Source organism: Augochlora pura, chromosome 9 (assembly GCF_028453695.1).
Source record: "Augochlora pura isolate Apur16 chromosome 9, APUR_v2.2.1, whole genome shotgun sequence".
In the NCBI taxonomy this organism is placed as follows: Eukaryota; Metazoa; Arthropoda; class Insecta; order Hymenoptera; family Halictidae; genus Augochlora; species Augochlora pura.
This window is the reverse complement of record NC_135780.1, coordinates 4,213,401-4,240,760: the sequence shown is the minus strand read 5'-3', so window position 1 is coordinate 4,240,760 and position 27,360 is coordinate 4,213,401. Positions and strand designations below refer to the sequence as shown.

At 42.7% G+C, this 27,360-nt stretch overlaps 1 protein-coding gene across 2 annotated transcripts in view; it reads left to right on the top strand.

Annotated features, from left to right (window-relative positions):
• Nucleotides 1-27,360, top strand: part of LOC144475042 (inactive dipeptidyl peptidase 10) — a 176,873-nt gene that overhangs the window by 100,262 nt on the left and 49,251 nt on the right. The window contains exon 2 of one of the 2 annotated variants that reach the window (XM_078190566.1): nucleotides 18,193-18,428. In XM_078190566.1, coding sequence (XP_078046692.1) covers nucleotides 18,336-18,428 — 93 coding nt within the window. In that variant the 5' untranslated portion in view covers nucleotides 18,193-18,335. Of the gene's footprint in view, nucleotides 1-18,192; nucleotides 18,438-27,360 lie in introns of both variants that reach the window. The other variant, XM_078190564.1, reaches the window with a different exon arrangement.

Sequence of the window (27,360 nt, the reverse complement as noted above, 5' to 3'; positions counted from 1 at the left end):
GTAAAATTATTATTTAATATTAATTATAAAATATTAGCAATGCAATTTGTCATCAATTTAATGCCACATCTTTTTGCTGTTTTTAATCACGATTTAATGTGGAAGTTCCTAACGAAAGCGTACCAACAATTTCGATGTCGGCGTAGTGGAGACGCGGTGATCCATAAATTATTTCCGCAATGGCAAAAAGCGCGCTCGGTTCGCGACCGGCTCGGGCGAATCTGACAAGGCACAGGCGTTGTAAAAAATTTGTACGAGCGGGATCTTCAAAGGGCAGGTACCGGCGAGCGAGCTACGCCGGGGCAAAGTAAGTTCGCGTCACGAGGAAAGTCCATCGGTGACCAGCGGGTCGATCGTAAAACGGCGCTAGTTTATATCCCATCATAAGAACTCGCGGCATCAAAAACTTTTAGGGGCCATAATGGTGCTTCCACCCGGTTCCATAAAGTGTCACCGAAATATCGTGCGAAAGTTGTAACGCTTGTTCCTTTGTCTGACCGACAACGGGCCATTTCAATGATCGTTAAAGGGGACATCGATCGGACAGAGAAAATTCGTCCGTGACGGAAGAACCGCGCGAGAAATGAATGACCGATCGTGAATCATATATTCCGTTAACAATAATTCTCGGATCTCTTTTCGTTATTTTACCTTGATTATAAATATTTATATTTATAAAATATATAATTTTCGAGGTAATAGTGAGCATGAAATTACTGGAATCGGTTTAAAGAAAAAGGGATATAGTAAAAGATAGAAATATGGTTCGATTTTAATGCCTGATAAATATCAGGGTACTCTACTGAAGATTATTATCCTCTTGACAAGCTGAGTATAAAAATAATTTAAATAATAACCAAACACCTGTGACCACTTTTAGAGAATTAAATGTTAGTTGACTTCATTGTCTGACTGTGTCTATCTCACTCTACTTAAAACAACATCTCTACCGCTTTACCTACCTCGAAAGAAAAGAATACGCTGTCTGACCATCGTCAGCTTATTCTACTTGAAATACCATGTCTGTATTAACCAAAACCACACGGTATAAAGACCGATTATGCGATTAACAATCTAAATTAAAGAACAATTTTCCCAGCGATTTCAACGCAGTGGAAGAAAGAAATATTACTCTATCCGACTGTCTGGCCATTGCTGGGCTACTCTACTCGCCGCGCGCCGTCGATTCTTCAGGACCGCGCGGTATTATATCCTTATCGTATCCGCCGCAGATATTACAACGATCTTTAGGATGTGATTCTCGCGTGACGCGGAGGTAGAAGCATATTCCGGGGGAAAAAGGAACGCCTGGTAATCCCGATCGTAAAGATAAATTGGACCGGGTCAGGGGAGAAACGGCAGTCGGTTTCCGGCGTTCGAAGAGCAACGATCACGTTTGAACCATCTGAATTCGTCTTCGGCGAGCGAAAGACGAGCCGTGTGGGGAGGGTTGACGAGGGGGAGGGGGGGGCAATAGAACGGGGTGGATGGTTCGTCCCCGTGAGAAACGACAGAGAGCCGGGTAGATTGCGTTACTGCGAAGGAAATTCTGCCGCCGGCTGGGTGTCGTGGCACTTAATTAATCTATAAAGCTTGTATTTTCATTACCGTCGTAAGTCTGTTTTAATGGCGGGCCGCGCGCCGGCGTTGAGTTTAATTACAAATTACCCGTCGACTTTCAATTTTCCTCGGGTTATTTTGACTTGCTTTAGCAGCCGATAACTGGGCAAGATGGTGGACCACTGTTAACCCCTATTTTACTGGGCAATCCCCTCCGACCGGCGGGAAACTATCGATGCTTATTGCAGTCGATATTATTATTATTATTTCTTGCTATTTTTGTTATTATTATTATCACTAGATCATTATTATTATTATTGATATACTATTAATTTATTGTATTAGTTAGTTGTATCATCGTCCAGTAGAAAATTGGAATAACATTTTTTAATAATAGAACATTTTGCCATCGGTATATTATAATAACAATCGTTAGAATAAGAAGCAATAACAATAATTGTTAGACTAAGAAGCAATGGTAATAATCGTTAGATAAAAAGTAATAATAATAGTCGTTAAATAAGAAGGCATAGGCTTTACTGATTCACAATACTGTAAATTCAATTCAATTTAAAATCGCTTGCTTCTCTGAATAGCTTATTAATTACTATTCAATTTCCAAAAGAAGAAATCAGGCAACGAAATTGACCTAAAAATCCCTAGCTAGTAACATTCACCCTATATCACTCCTGTCTCGCATCTACTCGCCAGAGCACGCTTTCGCAGTTGTAGAAATCGACGACAAACAATTCGTGTACCCCGAATTTCGAATTTGTTCCCGGAGTAACAATCATTTCTACGGACCGGCGCTTCGTCTCGCATTTTCCGGTCGCCTAACCACCGCAATTAGACTCGCGAGACATCAACCCCCCGGTTTCAACGTTCGCCGGAGAACAGAGGGAAGCTCGCATGATACCGAAATTCGCCCACACGTCCGTCGTGCCCCGACGAATTACAAACTCACACTTTACACACGGGGGGGAAACTCGTCCAACTTACCCCTTTCCCGCGCTCGTACAGCAGCGCGCCCATCGACCGCGCGACGCCTAAACTTTTCCAATCGTTCTCCGTCGCGGCGCGAGACCCATAGAAATATTTCGGACCGCTGTCGAATCAAATTTACACCGGGAACATGGTCGGCGGCTCTGCTCGAACGTATCAACGGTGCTCCCATAACTTGATTATGGTTCGTCGGCGAAGCCTAATTCGTTTTGAATTATAAACCCTCGACTGCGGAATCGTTCGAATCGATTGAAACGGATCCCTGGAGGATGCGTCCTTTGGAAAATGCGTGTACATTCGACGAAGGAATATTGCTAGTAAATAAAATTATTGTTTAATAATTTGGAAATTCATCTGATTAGTAAATTAGTAAATTCGTAAATTCGTAATTCCAATTAGTAAATTCGTCCGACAATTTTTATCTACTCTTTACACAATATATATATATATATATATATGTCGGACGAATTTACTAATTTTTACCGTCACGTAGTAAACGATTGCAATCGTACATACGTCAACGAAATGTATTCATTAATTCACTAATAAATTGATAATCTTGTAATGAGCGATTGAGACAATTTAACTGCAGAAATATTGTAAGTAACCAAAATTCATTAAAGTAACTAATAAATGTCTTTCACTATAACAAGAGTCTGGAAAAATCGCAGATTCAAGCCAAGTATTCGCATTATTAATTTCATCGAATAATCAAGCGTCCCGCTCGACAAAAATTCGCCGGGTTGCGCGGAATTTTCGCAGCCACCTGCGCGCGAACCGTTCCGTCGCTGGACCGGTCCGGTCGGACTCGGTTTCCGGCAACCGAGCAGTTAATGCCGGTTTAAACGCTCGCGACAGGACAATGGCGGCGTGGATTCGATTCGATTCGTAAAACTGCGATTGCTGACGCGGCCGACGCCGTCGAATCCGTTCCGCTCTGCCGGCAACGAGGGCGAAGCGGCGGGAAAGGGGGGAAGGGGAGGGACGGGTAGAAAGGGTGGACAGACGGTGGACGTGTGTTGAAAGGCGCGAAAAGTGGGTGTTCGACGTGGAAACGGGTGAAAAGAGGGCGGCGGCGGCGCGAGAAGAAGGTCCGCGGAGGGACGACGGTGGTGCAAAGCGGTGAAACAGGGAGGCGGAGGTGGGTGGCTGCTGGATGAGAAGGAGTAAAGAGGGACGGCGGTGTCGGCGAGGGGGCGAAGGACGGCGAAACGGAGTGGGAAATGGAAGAAAGGAATAAAAAGCTGGAGAGTGGGGATTGATGAGGACGTGGGTGGATAGGTAGCGGGAGAGGGTGAATTCCAGAGGATCCAAGCTGGCTGCCGCACCGACGCATCCGTCATCGTTTTTCACGGGACGCCGCCTTTCCACCGTCCGGCAAATGAGTTTGTTTTCACCGCAGGCTCGCGGGATCCTAAGCCGGGGCATTGATTATGTTGGACGGGGTTTCCGGTTAGAGTTCGACTGCGTTAACCTTGGACAGGTATTTATGGCGGCGGTCAGGACCCGGGGGGCAATCGGGCCAATGAAATTCCGATTTGCCGTACGCGGCGAAGTTTTCGCAAGTTCGAGGAGAAAGTTCGCGACGGCACCGCCGATGGAGGCGTTAGAGGCGAAATGTCTGTGATCTGCGGTCGGTTTTAATTAGGATATTCCGGATGCGAGAGAACTCGATCGCTTTGATCGAACCGCGTGGAATTGATACGCCGCACGACCGCTTCGGGATTCGTCGCTTCGCCGTAACTGGCCTAGAAGTGTTTCGGTGACCCTTATGAAAGTCAATGGTTAACTGTAACCTCCGAGGGCAGTCATGGTCGTCTTAATCGACCAGGACCTTTCATTTGCCGCGCGTTGTCCGACGCTCGCGGGACCGTTGAAGAGATAAGCGTGTTCATGGAGTGGCGCATGATATGTGGGGGCAACTTCGGCGGCGGATTCAGCACACGTAAATAATAAAAAGAGTTTATACGAACGGTTGTCCTATCTGACCCTGTTTCAAAGTCTCCGAATGTCCCGCGCGATTCATACCGCTTTATCGAGTTTTACGAGGGACATTACGCCAGGTTTCACGACACCGCTCTGTACATACGGGAACGAGTCGCGCGCGACCGGGCGACTTAATATCCGCGATGCTAACTCCGCGCACGGTTCTACATCCAGCCACTCGATACCGCGATGCTTGTGCGCGCGGGACGCGATCGGGATCCAGTGATCCTAGCGGATACACACCGGGTGTCCCCGAAATGCTGCGACCCAAATTCGACGCAGCCTTGGCGGAAAATAAATGAAACAATCGAATCGTAACATTTTACTGAGTTTTCTGAGACTGCACCTCTTTGCGAATTAATTAATTTTTAGGTCTACTGTCGAGTGGAATTTCTTGCTATAGTATAGTATAATTGACAAAATGATTAAAACAAAATGATTAATTGACAAAATGATTACAACAAAATGATTATTACCGTTCCATAATATTACACCTTCTGTTATAAACGTATACGAAACAAAAATCTCAAGACTAATCCAAGAAAAAATGCAAATAATTATATTACCATGTGAAATAATAATCGAAACCAGATTCATCACAGTATGTTGTATTTCGAAATAAATAACGCCACAGATCGTTTACAGTTTCGAGATCTGAATTGAAAGCAGCCAGTTTCGTGACTCGTAAAAGGCAAATCTGTGGAAAATCTGCGAACCTGTTCGAAAGCGGCAGTAAAACAGAAAAATATCCCATGGTGTGCCGCCTTCGCGGCGGAGCTCACCCCGCGAGAGGAACGGGAGCCGAAATATGAGGTGGCGCGGAGCGGATGAATTCAAAGTTTATTGCTACAGTTGTTGCAAATTCGTGCGCCCGCATACATGCATGCGAAAGGGTTGGGGAGGCGACGCGGGTTCCGCGCCCGGGGGGGTCGGAAGTCACGGAATCGCAGTAATACGTATTCGAGGGTGCATGGGGGCAAATATATATCGGCCGGAACGTGCCAGAAACGGAATTACCGTGAAATATACAGCGAACTCTGGCAAGCATGCACGCGATATTCTTTGCGTCGGCCATAAATCATGCGCGTCGAAATCGCGAATCGTCGTCGAACGATATTGCCGCTCCCGAGGAACGCGGTCATGGCGTTTTGGATCGTTACACGTAACTGCGCGATGCAACTGAAGCTTAATTTTCGTGGACGCCATAATCAGACTCTGAATCGAGAGAAATTTTGTAAAATAAGCCACACTTATTTTTATTCACACGGAAAAAAAATAAAAGTGTTGAGATGAGTGAGACATGTCTGACCATTGCCAAACTAATTCTACTTGCACCAGAGTATATTCAGAAAATATTCATCCTGTAATAAAATGAGGGTCGCATGCTCAGAATGCTTTCTGTCGTGAAGTATATGTCTGACCTTTGCACGAGTTATTCTACTGAATGACTAGTTTTAGCACATCTCATACTACTTAAAGTCTTTTATCGCAGGAAGACGTTTATGTTATGACGAAACGATCGATATTATCTTCGTCAGTGACTATGCCAAGCTTCAACATCAGAGTCAATATGTCTGATCATAATACATTTTATTCTACTTACAATCTTATATCATAGAAAAATATTTGTTACAAGAATAGTCAAAAGAACGATATTATTGTAGACAGTAAGCAAGGGTTAATGAAGTCATAAATGTCTGACCACAGCACGTCTAATTCTACTTAGAACCTCTAATACGAAAACTCTTTGAATTTTAACTACAATCAAATCATTAAAATAATTCTGGCCAGTGTTCGCGATAAAGTGGCACAGTTATTCAACAAACGTCTGGCCATAGTACATCCAATTCTACTTCCGTCGTTCAATTGTCTATATCCTCTTGCAGAAGAAACCACCACGAAGATGTTTATCCGTAGACTGAACGGTCCGGTCTGCCAAAACACGGCCATTTCCACTCGAATCGATTAATCGGCGATAAAAGCCACAAATTCCGCGGCAAGAAAGCCAGGGTTTTTACGGTTGCTCTCTCGTCCGCCGTGGACGGCCACCGTGAAAAACGCTTGATCTTCGCCAGCGGCGGCCAAGAGGCGAGGAAAAATCACGCGAGACACGCCGCAAGAAAAGTTTAACGAGCCAAATTGGCGCCGAATAGTTGGCGCGGCCCGAGAGAAAATAGCCGGGGCTCGTCGGGGGAGAAAAAAGTTCGCCCGGGATATCTATTCGCGGCGCCGGCCAGCGCGAAGAATTCGATTACCGTAAGAAGCTTTCGTTTTTGCCCTCGGACCGTGTAAATGTTTTTGCCGGCGACGTTTAGCGGCGGCCTGTTGAGCAAAAAAACCCCTCGCAGCTAAGTCGACGATCTCGCGTACACTTCTGCCGTCAACCTGCGCAAAAATGACTCGGGGACTGGAATATAATCGGCGTGATAGTCGGCGCCCCAGAAATTCTCGTTCCGCTGCGACATTTTTTTCACTCGGAACAGCTGCAGCTCGTTCGGAGCAAAGTAGATTGCGCCGTCACTCGTCAGACCTGCTCGCGGACCAATTCTCCTTCTCCCTTTATTTTCGTATTGTTTACCTTCTAACCGTGAACACCGTGGAAAGTTACTACTTTCGAACGTGCTCGAACAAAGTTATCGGATAAGAACAAAGTAGATTGTGCTGTTACTTGTCAGACGTGCTCGTGAACAAATCTTCTTCCATGATTTTGGCGAGCTTTTAACGAAGAACGCGTTAAAAAGGTACTCTTTCAAATTGGAATAAACTCGATGGTTAAGAAGTAGATTAGTAGATTGAACCATCAATTGTCAGACAGGTTCGGAGACAATACATTACTTTCCTTATTTTTATACTGGTATTTTTCTGAGCTCGACTGTGTTCAAAATTCACTCATTTTATTTAATTTAAAATATATTACTGGGTAATTAATCGTGGAATAGATTAAGCTATAATTGGTCAGACAAAGCTTCTTGCAGTTGTAAAGATACAACTCTGGGTCAGTTGTTTTCTATTTTCTATTTTAATGTAACAAAATGCTTCGATCCAAAACAAGTGATATTAAAAAAATACAAAAATAATTTTATGTTATGTAGAACTTATTAAAATGAATAAAAGAAAAGAGATATTTTTATCGAACTTCATGCAATTAACTCATCTTATTCTACTTACAATCTAACATCGTAGAAAAGCATTTGTTCCAAGGAACTTCAAACGATACAACGTAAACAGCCGTAGTGAAATTAAGTAGACATTACCGCCAATAATCAGACATCTACGCGTACTCCGATGTCTAAAATCTTTACCTAATAATTTCCAAAAGTAGAACTTGCACGTCTTTAAATTAAAGTAGATCGTGCCAACACCTGATCAAACAACGAACCTAGAAAAACGAGCTATCAGAGCCCTAAAAATAAATTTCTCACCGGAATACTCTCCCGGATCTCTTTGCCCGCAAGAGCGTAGAAAGGGCAATCACCGGAATCTGAAACTTTCCCTTCGATTAATAACTAACTCGGAGTTTAATGAATTTTTACGGCTAGGCTTCGCCGACAGCGAGCGCGTTAATAACAACGGCCGAGGACGCAGAGGCCTCGTGAACCGAGGAGCGGGAGGGTCGAGCGGAGGGTGGAAGGAGGACGTTGTCCTCGCGGAAGGGTTGCCACGCTACCCTCCCCGGCTGGTGACGTCAGCAGGGGGTTGCGTTACGTCAGCAGCGCTGCAGACTGTGTGGACTCGAAGTCGCCCGATGGTGGGGCGCGCGCTGAACTAGGCTGACGGCGGGGCGCGGCGGAGCGGTGGGAGCTAGGGGGGTGGGCGGAGGGTGCGAGCGAGGGATGACGCAAAATAAGGTCGTTCCACCCCGGATTTCATTCATCAGTCACAGTCCACGGTGGGCCGAGGATAACCGGATTAATCGTTCCCAGTTCTCGGGCCTGTCTCGGCGACAAAACCGAAATCGGAAACCCGCGGATCGATGGGGCTCGGAAGCCCATAACTGCTCGGATGCGTGCGAAATCCTTTGTGGGGCCGTGCCCTCTTTCGAACCGACGCGACCAACCCCCCCCCCCACCCCCCCTCGCAACCGATTCACCCTTTTTGACAACGAGCTTCGGCGCTGGAGAGGTTCCTCCGTTGAAAACGAGGCTAATGACGGTCGCGACCGCTGTTTCTATAATCTGGTTCTCGAGTTCCGTTTGCGTCAGAAGATTATTTTATTTGACTCAGAAAAATCTGATTGATAATAAATAATTCGTAATAGAAGCGTACATTTATTTACGATTTCATTTTATTGCAGTTATGTCAGGGTTATGTACTCGAGTTCTGTCTAATTACAAAAAAATTATTTTATTCATCTGAGATGGATATTAATATTCATCTGGATAATAATAAATAATTCCTAAAAGAAATATACATTTCCATCCGATTTTATTGTGTTAAGGTTAAGTGTTCGATATCTATATGCGTCAGAAAATTACTTTATTCAATTCAGAAATATCTGATTAACAATAAATAATTCGTAATAAAAGAAAATTGCAGATCATTCTAATTAATCTTCATGTAGCCTCCGCACTATATTCATTGTATATTTAATAACAATTTATGCAATAACAAAGGTCGAGCAATTTCAATGCACACTGTGATCGCGATACTTTTTTATTGAGCCATTTCTCTAAGACGTTTGTATTGATTAAACACTTCGGAATAATTACGAAAGTATACAGTAGAGATATAAGAGGATTGTCAAACGCATTAGAAGTGGTCACAACCAGGTAATTTAATCGTTGTCGTTTTCCCCCGCGGTTTATGCGCAATAAAGACGTTAGCATTGCCATTCGGCCGTCGGCAGAACGAGGGCTCGTTTCATCATGTTAAGTTTATCATTGCTTCTCATCCAATTAAAAGGAGAATCTAATTAAAAAGAAACACGAAGACCGTCCCGCGTGTAGTAAAAACGCATTAGAGTAGAGTGTAATTTTCATCCATCCGTATAAACTATGCCGGGCTGAAAAAAAGGGCTGCTCACACGGACCGGCAATTAACCGTTACCACCGAGCGAATTACATTACGGCTTCTTATTTTGTTATCTGTTTATTAGAACGGTTTCTAGAAACACGCTAGCCGGCAAAAGTTGCGTAACTACACGTATCGTTAACAGCTGATTACGCGTTGATATTTTAACGAATATATGTCTCTTTAAATTAATAGTACTATAGACACTATGGTGAAGCGTATAACACTGTTTATATTGTGATATTGTTTCATTTAATGCGTGTAATAAATTAAAAAGAAAAGAAGAATAAGAAAGTTATTGAAGAGAGAAGAAAATAATTTCAAATAAAAGAAAATGTATTTAACAGGGATAAAATCAGAAACAAAATAACAGAAATAAAATAAGAATTGAAAACTAAGGGGGTTATAAGAAAATAAAATGGAAATAAAATCAAAATAAAATCAAAATGAAATAGAATGAAAATGAATATAAAATGGAATTGAAATGAAAATAAAATGAAATCAAAATGAAATTGAAATGAAAATAAAATGAAATTGAAATGAAAATAAAATGAAATCAAAATGAAATTAAAATGAAAATAAAATTAAAATAAAATGGAATTTTATTAAAACAAATAGAAAAGAAAATGCACATCTATTCATCGATCTAAGATACGCCCCAAAGCCGAATAAACAACTATTATTACCACGCCTCTATTCGATCAGAAGCACACGGTATAAAATGCGAACGGAAGTTAAATAAACAAACTATTATTAGTCGCGGCATCGACGAAGAGAATTCAGGAACTCGGGAAGTTACCAAGCGTTCGTTGGAAAAGTCAGGGCGGAACTCATCGCGATTCATTGGGCGGCCATTGAATTTGCAATTGGCAGCGCGCAAACACCGCGACACCACTTATATCGAAATCGAGAGAAAGAGAGAGAGAGAAAGAGGGAGAGAAAAAGGGCAGAACTTTAATTAAGGTTAATCCATCGTGGCCAGAGAGGAGGCGAAGGGATCGCGTTCCGCGCGCGCGTCGGAAACTTCAAAGTGTGTCCCGTGCCAATTTCGAGGGCTTTTGCAGCGTCGCTGGCGAACGGAAAGAAGCCGGTCGACGTAATTAAATGATTCCTTCGGGCAATAGCTGTCGGCCAGCTGCTCGACCGCCTCATTATCCGACTTCTCTCCCGCCATATCGCGACCCTCCGCTCGCGTCGGGGAATGATTGAGCGATATCCGTCTTCGACAGCCGGCAGATTCGGCGACGATCGAACGCTTTGCACACTTTATACAGTTCGCGGGACCCGAAAGTCAATTTCTGCGGGCGAATCATACGTTGCCGGGACCGCGGGAACTGCTGAGAAGCTGTTAAAGAAGTTCGAGCGGATATCGAATTTTATCGAAGCGTTTCGAGCAGTTCGACGAAATTGTTAATCGCTTCGGGATGCTTTTAACTACGATTCCTTCCGCGCTGCGTTGGCTGATACTTGTCAGTTCGTAATCATTCTCCCAATTTGACAGTTTTAGTTTCCTGTATTGCTTTTATTTATTCTCGTTTCTAGAGTTTAGGAAGAATTCAATTTTATTTCGATTTAGAAGAAATTAATAACATTCTGGTCTCGCACGAAATCTTCGTCACGAGCCTGCCTCGTTATTATAGTGCAAGGGAGTAAAAGGGCGAGACATTTTTCTGCCTACACGATTTTAATGATGACTGGAATGAGAGAATATTTTTATGGAAGAGTTATTTTCATGATTTTATATTTTTATTGTGTCTGTGTTGAGTGATTGCTATTTGTGTTATGAATAATACTGCGACGATCTGTGAGAAGTAATAAAATTGCCTCAATTTATTAAACATAAAATTACTTCGCTTTGTGAAAAATGTTGGCGAGTATTGTTCAAATGTAATTGTGCAATCTATTTTTTCCTTTCCAAATGTGTATTTCATATTTATATTTCATACGTGTTAAGTTTAATGGAACACGTTTCATAGAATATCTCGCTGCGGCGCGTCGCGGTCGTCTTTAAACAATCATAACTTCCAAATTCGTTCTCATAGGGAGACGATCTTTCCACAGGTATTCAAAGCAAGCTATATATAAAATATTCTTCGTTGTTAGACCAGAGAAGCTGCTATAGTTCAAAAGTTATTCTCCATCAAATGTAGCAAATATTTTACACTTGTCACGTACCAATCGATCTTACCTTTTCAATTTACCATTACATATTATTGTTAATAACAAGTAACACAATATATTGTTTCTTACTGAAAAGGTTCTATATAATACAATATCTATATATTATAAAAAGACTGACAGGAAATATGAAATACCATAAACATAACTTCTCGAAGCAGGTATCCAGTTCCATCAGGCGAAATATTCTACCCTCGATACGCTCGACCTTAAATATTCCTAACAATTAAATTTATTAATTGCTTCGCTAGTTAATTCATTTCTGCGTGTCACAGACGCGTCTCCGAATGCTTCAAAGCGGGACCAATTCGGGACAAAGCGCCGGCTTCGAATTCGCGCGCAGTAATCCCATCCCCCTGTCGCGAGGGAACGGGCTCCCTATTGAAATCGCGCGGTAGGTATCCCGTGGTTTTTACGGCGCTCCGTCACGCCGTGCCGAACGGGAAGCTGAAATGATGCACGCGGTCGCACGTGAACTGCGTTTTCATGCAATTTTCCCCTCGGCCGCGATCCGCCGGCGGAACCTCGGACTGGATGGTCCCCGGGAACCGTTGCATAAAAGACGCCCTTCGTTTACGGCACCGCCGCGATAAACAATGAATACAAAACGCCGAGATTACGTAAAGCGCAGCGTGGCACCCATTGCCATCGGAACGGGACTTGTTCGCGCCCGTCGCTTAACCGCCGAACGACGGACTTCCGCCGTGCTGCGGAATTTTTCCGCAGCTGCCGAGAATTTTGCGCGACTGCAGAATTTTCTGCGCTTGTTCGCGGAAGACCAGAGATCATCCGGGAATTTATTGGAGCTAGGACACTCCGAGGATTTCGTAGATTTTTCTGCGGCGCGGACGATCGTTTCGCGGACTTTCGAGGTCCGAATTCTGTTTGTTGTTTTCGTTAACGATTATACTTAACGAAATATATAATCGAGTGCGGTTAGGATAAATGGCGTAGAAATTGGCCAACTTCGATTGATGATAACTGTGATGATAAAAAACTCATTATAGAATAATTGAATTTTCTTTAAATTTAACTTTGAAATTTCTACTTCGAGACAATTTTATTGAATTTTAAATTTGGTAGACTTTGACTACTGTGATATTTTAAGTCAAGTTTGACGCAATGCAGGGACCTCGTAAAATTTTTTTCACAGATGTTGTTTGTAGTAAAATGAAGTTTAATTCTTCTTCTTTAATTTGAGAAAAGAGGAATGGGGCTAGGATTTTTTTTGCAAAATTATGGCACTTTAAAGTAACCCTCGTAATTTATGTGGAATGATCGAATTAATTTTATATATTTTAATAAATAATAATATATCATAATATAATATATTAGAATAATACAATATTATAGAAACGCGAGTGTTTTCTTAATTGGTATAGATATAGTTTTAGAGAACCGTTCGAAGCCTTTCCGTAGCCTGTTCGAGATAAAATCCCCATTCAATACATCGATGGTTACCGTAACATGGTTCTCTCACGTTCTACAGATGATAAGGTTCGCGTTCAACTTTCCGCAAATTGGATTACAATCTCCGGGAATGATAAAAGGATTCTACGGTCGAAGTTTTATCACGGTAAAAGATAAAGACCGTGCTCGATACTTCGAAAATTAATATAAAGAGATCCAAGGCAACAGAAAAGTGATTATCATGAACAATTTACAATACTTACGAAAAAATAATATAAAGCTCTACTAAAATCATATTTACCATAATCTCATATTCATAGCTCTGTACGAGATAAAAATGTACATTACACGAAGCAAAAGTTAACGTCCCGTTTATCCATTTCCATTTCGTTTATTCGCTCCCGCCATAAACGCTTCCAATTCGCGGTCCAATAATAATCACATTACACGATGACGCGTCAGCAAACAGATCGCAATTCGCACAATTCGCAAAAATCACGCGCACCTGTCTCATTGTTTCGGCTGAATCGCAACGGAATAAAAGCGCACAAAAATGAAAAAAAAAAAAAAGAGAAAATAGTGAAACGCGTGTCGGCTTTATGAAGGTATAATTAAAGAGACTTTTCGCGTACCAATCCGCGACTTATTCCGCGGGCAGCGCGAACGAGGAGCGGAACGGTAGAAGACCAACGGGAAATTCCGCAGCGGCGGCGAGCCGCGATACTTCCGTCCGATAGCTCGCGCAGCGAGCAGTTTAAATCGCTCTTCCGCAGCGGAGTTTTATAAACGCAATCGCGGAGAATTTAAATGCACCGGCGGCCGCGGTGGGGGCGGAGAAATCCGGCGGCCGCGGAAAGGCAATGCTGCGCGGCCTTGTCGCGCGATCCTAGCATTCCTTTTACGTCCCATAAATTCCCGCCGACCGGATCGGTAGTTCGTTATCGCGATCCATGTTTCGGCTGCGCTTGCACCGGGCTGCAACGTCGTGCACTATTATCCCGTCGCGGTGTATCGCGACGCGATTAATTAATATATTATACGAGTTCGCGGAATATTGCGCGCCGGAGTTTCCTCTATCGCGGCCATTCAATTTTTTCCCAAAAAAGAAATTTTGTTTTTCAACGTTACTAGGCGACGAGGTTTTTTTTGCGGGCGTTGCATTGTTCCCCGATCATTTTTGCCAGTCGCGTATTTTCGTCCATAGACTATATCGATGGCTTTCGCTGGACGCATACGTGCGCCCATAGCACTCGAAGGGTTAAAGGATTGTTTAGAAATCAATAATTATTTTATAACTAAATCGTGGATCCTTCTTTGCCATACTATGTATATATATACATTCTAGCAATAATATTTCCCACACAATTTTAATTTGATAGAAAGACACGCACGAATATGTTTCATTGCCTCCAACAGTTTTCAATTACTGCAGCTGCAGCAATGCAGTGATTGCCTTCATAAACGCAGAAAATGCACAATTTCCTGCAAACACGGAGGACACAGTCTGCTACAACAAAATAATAAATTAAAATAAAATTACCTAGAATATCTGTAATTATTTTAACTGAAACACCAAGAAGCAAACCTGGTGTTATCTAAAAACATTTTCGTCATTATTGAAGTCGTGAAAAATAGATTAAGATAACCTGAAATATTTTTACAAAAACGACTTTTTGTGAGATTAGCCTGGAAGGTTATTTTGGTGCAATACCAGTGGAAGAATTTCGTTGTACGGTGGAACAGGTTCCTTTCACGGTGGCCGGTTACCGGTCAGCGTTTCGGTGAACGTCGACCGGCCGTGCACAGAAGAAATTGGAATGTAAATCGATACGGCCCGTTAATTGTCCCGTAATTCGTCCCCTTAGCTCGGTCCCCGACGGACGATGCACTGCTTCATATGCATTTTGGATTTGCATGTCCGCGCGGCGCGGGCCTCTGTGGCGGCGATTTGAAATTTAAATCGAAAATAAACTAATGGCGTGGCCGGTCGGCCTCCCGCCGGCAAATTTCGACTTTAATTAAATTATTCATAGGGGAAGACTGACAACCTGAGCGGGTGTAATCCCTTATTCAGGTTTAATTCCCGGAGGAATTCGTGATTATCCTTTGTTCATGCGTCGCGGAGATTAGTCGATCCGTGTTCGTCTTCTCACGTGGCGCATAATCGTGTAAAATCAATATTTTTCTATTTCATATCCATAATAAATTTCCATTAATCAAGACTAATGAAATTCGAAATAAAAAGATCGCATAATAAATTTTAAAATATATTTTAGTTTATGCAAACGCAATTTATTAAATATCTCGAAACAAGATATATATGACTTAGAACACTTTCATAATTATGTGCACATTTATCGTGTTATGTATGAATTGTTCTGCTCTATTACCTTCTTCCATCTCTCAGGAAACCTCGTTGTGCCCTCTTTCCAAAACAGTTTAGACTTACTTGCAATATATTCATCGAGCTGCCTTTTTATTTCACTCATGGACACCCTGATATGAATTTCGTCCCCAGCGCCCATAGGATCGAAGCACTGTGCGGCGGGGGCTGGGAATCCGGCATTGCCGTAACGAAAAATATTTTCGTAAGACGCCTCGCAGTCGATCGTTTGTTTCGCTGGCGAATTATTTAACGGATCCGTCGATCCGCCAACTTATGGAGCTCCGCGAATTTTTATCGTTCCCGCCCCCCACCACCTTGGAAATTACTTCGAAAAGTCTGCCGCCTCGAACGGAACCGGCACCGGCCATCAATCACAATTCCGCGGATCGAACTTTTATTTCTCAGCCGCTTCAACCCGGCGATTTGTCAACGGGCGCGGACATTTTCGCGGTTCGCACGAAATTCATCGATTCTCGAAATTTAATCGTCCCTCGCGAGCGAACTTTTCGTAAATTGCTTCGATCCGATCTGAAAACAGAACCAGCTTCGCCGATTCATAAATCGTCGAATTAAAACATATTTCTCGCTACGAGAATTATTTATATCAGTTTCACTGCAAGTTTTTCATGCAATCTGAAAACGTTTCTAGAAATCCAATATTTTTATAAGAAATTTGCATTGCATCAATTTCTTCGAATACTTGTTGTTACATCGAGAACTCGAGCATGTTTTATATTCGCGTTTTATTGTAATTAACCCCTTGACGTACCATTTTTACACCCTTGATTTGAATAGATTTCTCTCGTAAGAAATGAGAGTATCTGAGAGAGCAATGAGAGTACGAATACTTGTGGGACTGGCTGTATAAGGAACGCGGACGATTTAGGGGAAATCAGTGATTCATTCAACGACAATGAAAAATGAGAGAAAATGGTCTTAGGGGTGTAACGAGAGCGGAGAAAGTACAAGAAACGAGCAAATTGCCATGATATTTCGCAGAGTACCGTCCTTAACCTTTTCCCCGCGGATGGAGAACTAATCAAAAATCAATATTAATCGGTCTATATAGTGGAGGGGACCGTTTCGACCAGCTCACCTGGAATCCGAACAATAACGTTTCCTCCAGGCTCCGATTCCCCATTACCGTGTTTAACTTGCCGGTTCGGGAAGTCAGATTGAATTCTTACCGTGCCTGTTATTCTTTGGCTCACTTCTACTTTCTCTCTCTCTCTCCCTCTCTTTCTCTCTCTCTCTCTCTCTCTCTCTCTCTCTCTTTCTCTCTCTCTCTCTTCTTCCCACCGCCGAAGTCTTCGAACGTTTAACTCTTCGGAAACAGTTTCCTGGTTCCTCGGCCGATTGCTCGCTAATTGGCAAAAGTCCGACCCTTTCTGTCTCGTTTATTTAATCGTCGACGAAATACCGTTCGCTGTGCCATTCATTCCGCCATCGATTGCCTGGCTTTTGTCCTTTGACAATGTGAACCGAGGCAGGACAATGCTCCGGATCGGCCAATGAACAAACCGAAAACGTAAAAATGATTTTAGAACGGTGATGCGATCGCGGGGATTGTGATTCGGTTGAGATAGAGATGTTACGGACACGAATTAATGGTACAGACGTTTAAGCTTCGGCGAGATTATGTCAACGTGAATTTATCGATAGATTGCATTTGTGATTAAAAGGTGACGAAAGACGAATAGATTTATGGATTGTTGAACACGTTTATGGACATTTCGATTAAATGTAGAATTTAGTTATGGATGAATATTTGGAAATGTGTATATATAAATGCATTCTGTGTTTTATGGAATATATTTATCAATATGTTTTATTAGGGGATGTATCAATATATATATATATGTAAAGAAAGTATATTTCTTTAATTCGAATCCGCCGGCCATATCGGCCGAATCGACGCGGCCGTATTAAGTCGATATCAGCCGATAAGCGAAAATCTATTTTACCATCGCGTAAGGAAGGCACAGCAAAATATAGAGAATTGAAAAGATAAGCACGAGTATGTTAAAGTGATAAAAAGATCTTACACCAGGAATAAACTTTAATGTCGTTTCATTATTACAGAAACTCGATACTGCTTATTTGATGGTGTGGGAACCCCTTAAACTCAATTCATAAGAAATATCATTATATATATTATTATCAATTTATTTTGTGAATATATTCTATATTTTATCAAATGTAGAATATATGTATAAATATGATTGTCAAGTATAGGACATATTTGTTGAACTATTTGTCCATATTCTTATGAATATTATTTATCAAATATAGGACATATCTGTGAATATGATCGTCAAATATAGAATATATTTATTAAACTATTTATCCATATACATATGAATATATTTACCAAATATAGAACACATTTATAAATACGGTTATCAAATATAAAATATAATTACAAACATATTTATAAAAGAATGCACCAAAAAATATAATAAATCGACAAAATACAAAACGCCCTTGCAAATACAATATTAATTACACTCGTGCATAAATAGCATACCAAGCGAGCAACGCGTACGCGAGTAAAGAACGGAAAAAAACAGATGGGAGAACAATGGAACAAAGGGTCATTTTTACGGGGGTAATTGCACCCGACGGAGTTGATTAATTAACCAATCCGGGGATTGTTGCAGGTGAGGAACTGTGGATTGCTGGTGTTGGACCTCGGCCCCAGGAGTGGCCCGGGGGTTACCCTGGGGACCTCGGGGAAGTACTAGCGCAAGGACGAAGCCGTTAGGAACGACGAAGGACACGGGGGGCGGAGGAGGAGACCGCTATGAACGCCAGCGTCAACATCGAGAGGAACTCTTGGCGGCTGCCTCCCGACGAGACCGTCCAGGTCGCCGATCCCCGTTCAAAGTCAGCCCAGGTAAAAGAGGTAAATCGCTCCAGCAGAGGACCCGTCGTCCTGCGTGCTCCCCAAAAATAAACTCTCGAACGTCGCGCCGCGTCGAGATCGTTCGTTCACCTGGACCACCGGACCGGGTTTTTCTATCAGGTTTCGAAGCATGAGTCTGTTGTGTGCCCCAATTCGCCCTTCCATGCACCCACCCTCCCATACGATCCGACTTCCTTTTTCACCTTTTTTTTCACCTCCACCCTTTTTTTACCTACCTACTTTCCGTTATCGGATCACTGTACCGTGCACAGCCGGCGAGGGTTACCCTCCGACGAAAATGAAATGGATCTGGCTGTTTCACGGAATACTTTTTGGATCGGAATAGAACGGATTCTACGACATACTTTGCCGATTAGGGCAAAAAAGTCCCGACTCGATCGGATCATTGAATCTCGAGATATAAATTCCCGAGCGACGCCTTTAAATGCTTTCGCGAGATGGACATTTCAGGAGTTTGTCAGACACATTTTATTAATTAATTATATTTCATATGTATTATTGTATTATTGTATGTTATCTATCTAAGATGATTTAGAAAAGATCAATTCTTCTTAGTCGAATATTTTATTATTACATTGTATCTTATATTAATTCGAATAATTTTGTATGGAATGTGGAAGATTCGAATAAAATCTTAGTCGAATGAATTCTTACTCGATTAAATTCTTATTGAATCCTCACTCGATTAAATTCTTCTTCGAATAATATCGTATTCAATAAAATATCGAATATAACAAATCTTCAAGAAAATCAATTTTTATTAAATTTTTCGATTGGATATTTATTCATTATCGCCTAATAAAGTTTGATTCGTCAGCGTTCGTTCCTTTTCATCATCCGAATCAAATTTCATACGACTCTGATTTAATACAATAATATAATATAATAATATCGGTGAACCGACGACCAATGTCTACATTGATCGATGCGAACTGCAACGTAGCAGCTGGTTCGTTTCGTTCTCGTATCGACGGAGCCCTCGCACGAACGAGTTTACGCACACGATGCACCCCACGCACCGTTTTCTGTTCGTTTCCCGCTGGGGTAATTGATGTACATACGTGTATCACACGGCGACCGAAACAATTTTACACGACTGTAACGCATGCTAGTGTGCAGAGTACTAATCTGGAAATGACACTAACGGTTATGGATTAGTGATACCGGACGGCGGAATTTCAGTGTTGCGGTAACGCGCCGTCACCGACGCTTATATAAATCGCGGCCGCCGTGACGCGTGCAGAGGGACGTTACTGTCAAGCGCACGCGTTCACGCCGTGCCAATGGGAATATCGCGACATGGAAGACGCTTAGAACACGTGCACGGTAATAACGTTATCAGGCACTTAAAGATTTGAAAGTTATAATTAATATTTAGAAATTGCTATCTCGAAAGGGTTGCGAAATTGAGAGATGGAGTGAAGAGACTCGAAAGCTCAGAAATTTTTAAGTTAACGAGTTTGAGAATTGTAACGTTTGGACAGCTTAAAATAAAAGGGCATAAAATTTAGAACATTTAAGATGCACAAAATTGTGATGAAATTCGTATATCTGGAATGTTTGATAGCTTAAAAATTCGAGGGAATAATATAAGTGGAGCTCGACAATTCGAAGCTTTAATATCCGTGAAGCTTGACAAATCGAGAGCTAAAAAAATTGAAACCAAAAATTTCACAAGCTAAAAAAATAGTTATATTTCAATAAAATAAAACCTCGAGAAGCTAAAAACTTCTTCGCAGCGCTCAAAATCCCGACAAATATTGCCGAGCTTAAAACGTTAAACGCAACTGAAGACATTTAAAGCTAGGAACAATAGAGCACCGAAGAGAAGAATAAAAACTAAGCTGTGAATTAATGGGGACGAAAACTGTCGCGACGAAACAATTTTTCAAAAGAGCGCAGAGATTCGTCGCCCGGCGAAGGCAAACAGATTACATCCTCCGACGCTCCGGGGGAGTAGGATCCCGCGAGCGCGCGGGCTGCTAGTTTCAATGACAACAAGCCGAGGAAAACAGGAGAACCGGGCGACGAGGCGTGCGCGCGAAGGGGAACACGGGAAATTACGCGCGCGAATTAAGTCGGCGAGTTCCCATTGTCTCGTCGCGAAACACTTTAAACTGGAAAGTTGGTCGTCGTCGCGCGCGAGGAGAGAAGTGCACACATCTTTTTCCGTGTTTCATTAGCCGGCCCTTTTGTTCGCGCGGATCCGACACTCCGGTTTAGAATCGTTTCCCCCACAGGGCTTGAAAGAAGGGCCCCGTTACCTGCTTTGAACGGCGTCAGAGTGGTCCGCTTAGGCAACGATGTCCGAATTAACGAAACAATTAATGCAAACGAGCGCGGACGTACACGGCGGACGGAGTTGTCCTGGATCAAATTCTATCGGGATATCAACCCGCCCTTTTAACTTCAGCTTTTAATTATGCGAATCGCATGGAAGTTCCGGGCGGTTTCTTACATTGCTGTTATCTGGTGAAATATCGTTGAAAATTTCTTGCTAACGGAGAAACGGTGGAACGAGTTCAATTGTGGCAGCAATTCAAAGTAAAGTTGTTAATTATTTCGATTGAACAGGTCAACAGAAAAATCGAAGGGATTTATCAAGCTTAATAACCGTTCTAATTTAATTAAATTTATTATAAACTATTCGATTGGCGTTGCTATTCACTTTTGACCCGATTAAGTAAACTATGAATTTGATTCCAGTTCAAGCTATTAATTATTCTCAATTCATGACAATCATTAAATAAATTAAAACTTTTACAAAGAGATTAATCTCATGAAATATTGCCTTATAATAATGAAAAATAAATCTTAGTTTAGATTAAAGCTCCTTTCAAATTTTCTAGTTATTAAACTTGCAATTTATTATACGTTCTCGGCACTCTGAAAAATAATTCTTTAAATAATCTGAAATTAAAGAATCGTCTATAAAACGTTAGTAAAAATCATTTAGAGAGCACTGCGACTTCGGCAGCGTAATTTCGCAAGTATCGTCGGATTTTCGAGGAATCGCTCGACGATATTCGATCGCGGGCGACGTGACCCGAGCGATTCTCGAGTCTATCGATTGATTAGCGTTGCTAATCGCGAGACGGTTCGACGCCGCTCGAACTTGGTCGCCGGTCCCGCGACTACGGGACGATTCAGGACCGAAAAAAGAAGGAAGGGTTTAAGGAAGCGGACGGAGAGAGAAAGGGGCGCTAATTGCAAGCCGGCGGGCCGAGTACACGAATCAGAATGGACTGGAGGGCCGTGGATTCATTATGCTGGGACTCCTTACCTCGGGGCTCCCTCTGTTTTCACAGCACTCGACGCCCGGTCGCGCGAGAATCGACTGAATAAGGGCCTCGGACGGGCCGATGTCGCGACCCCGTGCGCCGGGATACGACACCCCCGAGAAAGTTAATTATGCAAAGGACCCGGGCGGGGGGAAATCGAGCTGAAAGTGCGCGAAGAGTCGATCGGGAGAGCGCCTTTACCGCCGCGGAATAAAGTAAACTCCATGGAAATCCGAGCAAGAGATTATTAACGGAAGTATTGAACATTTTCTGGCTGCCGGGATCAAATAACTAAATATTCATTGCAATCTCGGCACGGCCGGGGGCACCGATTCTCTTTCAATTTCTCGCATTACTGTTCCAAGGTACGAAGCCGGTTTTAATTGTTAATAATAAATCCAACGGAAACTGAAAAACGCCAGGGTAAGAACGACAGAACTTCGATTACAATGCACCCTTGAATTTGGAAATTCGTTCAATCATTTTCTAAGAAATCATCGGTCATTCCGTCTGGTATGTTATAAATTAAATAATAAAATATACAGTATTTAATAGAAATAAATGCGTGCAATACGTTGCGTAAAACATATCAATAATATATTTTTAATATATATTTTTATATTTTTGCACTCGAGTGATGACTCTGAGGTAGCAGTAAAATTCTTCTACCACGTTCTAAGATAATTTTCATAGCAACAAAAAGATTATTAAATACGCAAGCTGTTATATCAGTCACGCGAATCGATTTCGTATGCATAAAACTGCACTTTGTTGCACAGTATGGAAATACTGCGAGCCAAGAAAATGATTTCAGATTAACAGTTAAAAAGGCTTCGAGTATAAAGGATTAATTCTCATAATACGATATTCAAATTGCAACTGTTTAAATATACAAGAAATATATTCATTATTCCCCAAAACTATCTCGCTGCTCTAAATTACATCCACCGCTCCAAAGCGGGCCTAACAGATTAATTCAACTTCGCAAACTATCCGAAAAATGGCGAAACTTCGGCTAAAATTAAAAACAAAAGCAAGCTTAAGAAAATGAGGAAAGTTGACCTCGTCGAACGGAGCTTCATCAAACTTTGCATGATCCGGCATTTTTATTTTCAACAGCCACGAAACTTCGTGCCTTCGCCTTTATCGAATGTTAACGGGGGAGAATGTACAGTTTCTTGTGAAAAGCGCGGGCCCTCGGCCGCGAGATAAGAGAGATTGAAAAACGCGGCGAACCCGTCGGTCGGTCGGTCGGTCGGTCGGTCGGTCGGTTGTATAGCGGATTAATTGGCCGGGTGCATATCGGAGACCGATCCCGTCGTTAGCTCCCGCGAAGAGCCACGGTCGCGCCATCTCGAGATGACGAACAGATGCGTTTAAAGGCGGCCCCGGAGCAGTGCGAGCAGCAGATAACTCCGACAGAGCCGATTTCCACCGTGGATGTAATTCGCCGGGAGGACCGAGCGCCGTTCGGCAGAGCCGCGCGCGGCCTGGATTCTTCGCGGATCCCGTGCAGCCCGGTTTTCAACCGTTGATTGCGTCCGCGATGGAAATTCGGAGCAATAAGAAGTTGCTCGGGCGGGCGAAGATAACCGGGAGAATCGCGAATAAGTATCGCTCGGGGGGGCCGGCTTCGTATTAAATGTTCTTCGAATCTCGAGTCAGCGATATTTCAGACAGCGTCTCCATGTAAACCGCTGACGCGTATTTTGCCAGTTTTAACGTTTACGATTACCGTCTCGCGATTCGAGGAAAACTCGGCGGAGTCTGTTAACGTTTCCTCGATTAAACGTAATTTTGTCTTGCGAGAACGGAATGTTGCTTGTTGGCGTTAGCTTTTCTCGATTATGGAATAATTCAATTAATGGATAGCTGAATTATGGAATAGTTAAATCGTGGGATAGATACGTTATGGCATGCTCGGGCGCCGCGGTCTACGAAATCGATATTAAAATGCGCCTGAATAATTCATGGCGTACAAATTAAATACAGTGATACGTCACGGCTGACTCTTGCGGCCGCATACTACTTAATCGCTGAACGCGCAGTATGTGGCAGCCTGCGCTCGTGACACGGTTGACTAACCACCAATCAGCACTTATTAATCGATCACCGGAGCACCCGTTCCTGTCTACCTGATATTTAGCGAGCCGAAAGTCTGCCTAAAAATCTACACGCCAGTGCAAAACAAATTATATAAATCTTGCTCTCCCGGTTAAAATGATTTCCTCAAATCGAACTCAGAACCCTTCGAACTATTTCGCAATTGATAATTAATTCAGAACTTCCCGAAAATGTTTTGCATAAAATTGAAATTTGGAAATTGTTTTCAAATTTGTCTTCGAGCAATTTTCTATTTTATCTATGCATTTTTGCCAGTAAGTAGCAAATGACATAATCAAACGTATTCAGAAACAGGTTATGTCAAAGATTAACCATTATAATTAAAATTAGAAAATAATAACCTTGTTGGATTTATATAATCAGGAAAATTATATTTATTTATTGTCTATTAATGGACAAACTTCATAATCGAACGTTCCGCTGAATCAAAAGATACATATAGATCTTCATTCTAAACTTGCAAATTGGAGACTAACGAGTTGCTGCAACTTCTAAAATTTCTCTAAAGTTCCTGCACTCTCCGTCAACAATTAATAAGTATTAATAATATTATCAAAACTATTGAGATTAATATTATCTGTCTTAATCATGAAAAATCCCGAAACCTGTCCGCAAGCGAAGCCGGCCGCCAAACATCGCGCGTCACCTAAGCTGGCGGCGATCAATGGCAAGGCATTTAGGACTCGCGCGATCCGCGTCGAATTTCCGCGCGAAGGAAAATGGCACCCGGTTTAAATATAGCCGTGCACAGCTAGAACGTGGGTGACCTTCACCGGGCGATGTTCATTCATGAGAGCGCGTTCTCCCGCCACGCGCCGCTGAAAATTCACCCTCGAAGTCGCGCGCGACAGCCGCATAAAATGGCGTCGATCCATCGTTCGCGTATCGCCGAACCGGCATAATTATCGGGGCCAGCATCGACGGTACGTCGGATGGCCGACGCGTTCCAAGAGTCGCCGAGAGGTCTCGGCCGAAGTTTGGAAATAGTTCGAGCAGCGTAGAATGTCACCGACGGGCTGCGTGTGCCTCGGCCGCCGTATTATTTATAACTGAACTCTCCTAGATACCTCACGTCCAGAGGCATCTCTCTGTGGTGGTCTGTACGCGAGCAGATATCCCATAGAACGGCGCCGAGGGCATGGGAACAAGCGGATTCCCGGCGATCGATAGAACCTGAGGCCTTCGATGCGCCGTGAAAGTCTAAATTTACACCGACTGCCGGAATTCAACTGTGCGTGTTTGGATAATATTTACATACCGCGGCGACAATGTTGCGGGACCTGTACCCGTAAATTTTCAGGTTCCCATGCAGATTTATTCATGAAGGCCCCACCTTTTTACTCTGTCTCTATCGCTCGCCGTTTCTCCTTCCCTCCCTCTCTCTCTCTCTCCCTCTCTCTCTGTCTCTCCCGATCGCTCGCTCGTCACCGCCAACAGGGCTGCAATGTAACCGCAGTTTCTACCCCGCAAACTGTAGCCATAACCGGGAGGAACTCGACGGTCAAATAATTTTCATCGATTTCCGGGGAACGAAATTGTTTTGCCGGTTACGTATGCGCCGGCCGGGACCTGCATAAAACCGGGGATGCGATTCCTCGGAAGACTTCGGCGTGCTTTTTATCGTGGCCGGTCCTTTTCTGCATTCATGGGAGACCCGCGACTTCGTGACACGGAATAACATGAAATGGGAACGATTTGTTTCGTTTCGGCCGTTTTGAGCTGTTCGCGATGCTGAAACGAGCTTCAACACGATCGTCGCCGCGTCAACCAAATATAGGTGACAGGTATGGGTGCCGTGGGAGCCGTAAAAATATGGGTGACGCTCTTCTTGTTCGATTTAAATAGCATTTCATTTGTTTTATTTAGTTGATTGATGGAAATCTTATTTATTGCATTTAATAGGAATTTAGTTAAATTGATAGTTAAAAATTTAATGGAATAAGTAGCGGTAAATGTAAAATATTCAAAATAAAAATATTAAAAATTCAGATATTCTTATATTTGTTATACATTCATTTATGTTTGATATATAAAATGGTACATTATCCTATTCGGATTTATTATGTATTAATTTATATTTTATATATGAAATATAACGTTATTCTACGTGGATTTATTATACAGTAATTTATATTTAATATAGCTGTATTTGTTGGTAGACTGTGCATCTTTGTACAGTTCAAAAATTTCATCGATGGCTAAAATGTGTAACAATGCTTCGTTTGTAAAAGTCCATAAAATATTACTGCCTGAGGAAGGTAATTAATCATCGTACTAAACGCAGTTAACTTTATTGTTTACTCTGTTTTTGTGTTCTAAAACGTGCTTCTTTATCTTTCCTGCCATTTTTATTAACCATTTTCCACGATCGTTTCCGACAATCATGTTTTCCAACCATTTCTAGCGCCATTCTTGCCAATTATTTCTGTAAACTATTGTTGGAAACCATTTTCCATCAATTATTTGTGCGGGCAGTGTTTGCCAATTAGTTTTGTAAGCCATTCAAGCCAATCACGTTCGCCAGCAGTTTTTACCAGTCAGTTTTGCCAACTATTCCAACTAATCATTTCCAATAACCAATTTTACCGACTATGGTTGCGAAGCCTCCATAGCCACAGAAGCCTCCTTTTCATTCTATAGCGTTGCACTTATTCGTCGTTAATAATTTATATTAATAGCATCAAGACAATTTTTCTTTCTTGTATTCTCTTTATATACTTTCATTTCTATACTTTGATAGCAGAAGAGTTAAATTATAATTTCGATTTAGAACCAAATTATAAGATTCATATTTAATAAAACTTGCATAAATCTTAATCACGAGCCTATCTCGTTATCATCGTGCAAAGAGTTAAATCCGTAGTCTAATGGTAATCCATCAAACAATCTCCACAGCCTCCATTCGTTATCATCGGGAACACAGAAAAATCTCGTCAACAGTCAGAACGGCATCGATTTATATATTTCGACATAATCTCTTCGGCATCTCTCTTGAATCTCTCTTGAATCTCTCCCGAGTCTCGTAGACCGGCGCAATTTAGCGAGGCGTCGAACCGAACAGAAGGATCGACAGGGAAATCCTTTCGGCGACAGGCCGGAAGGCGGGAAAAACAGAGCCCGGGCTCGCCTAATTGGTCGGCGCTGACAGCTGGGGAAGCTTTCCAGCCGGTCCAGAGGTGTGTTCGGCAGCGTGGCGATTCGCGCGAGCGGCGGACGCCTTTAACGGCTGCGATCGCTGTTGTCGCGCCGGCGATCCATTAACACCGGTGCCGATGCAATCTCGCGAAAACTGCGCCCGCCGCCGCTTCGTCCTTTGCAGATCGTTCCGCGTTCATCGCAGGACCCCTCCATCCCTCCCTCCTCCTCTTCCGTGCCGGGGCTCCTTTCGCTCCGCTATAATGAGAATTCCGAGCTTTCGAGCGCGCGAATCGCCGAATGCTTCGCAAACCGTGGAAATGGGGGCCGAGCTACGTTTCGGCGATGGAAAAGTGTACGAT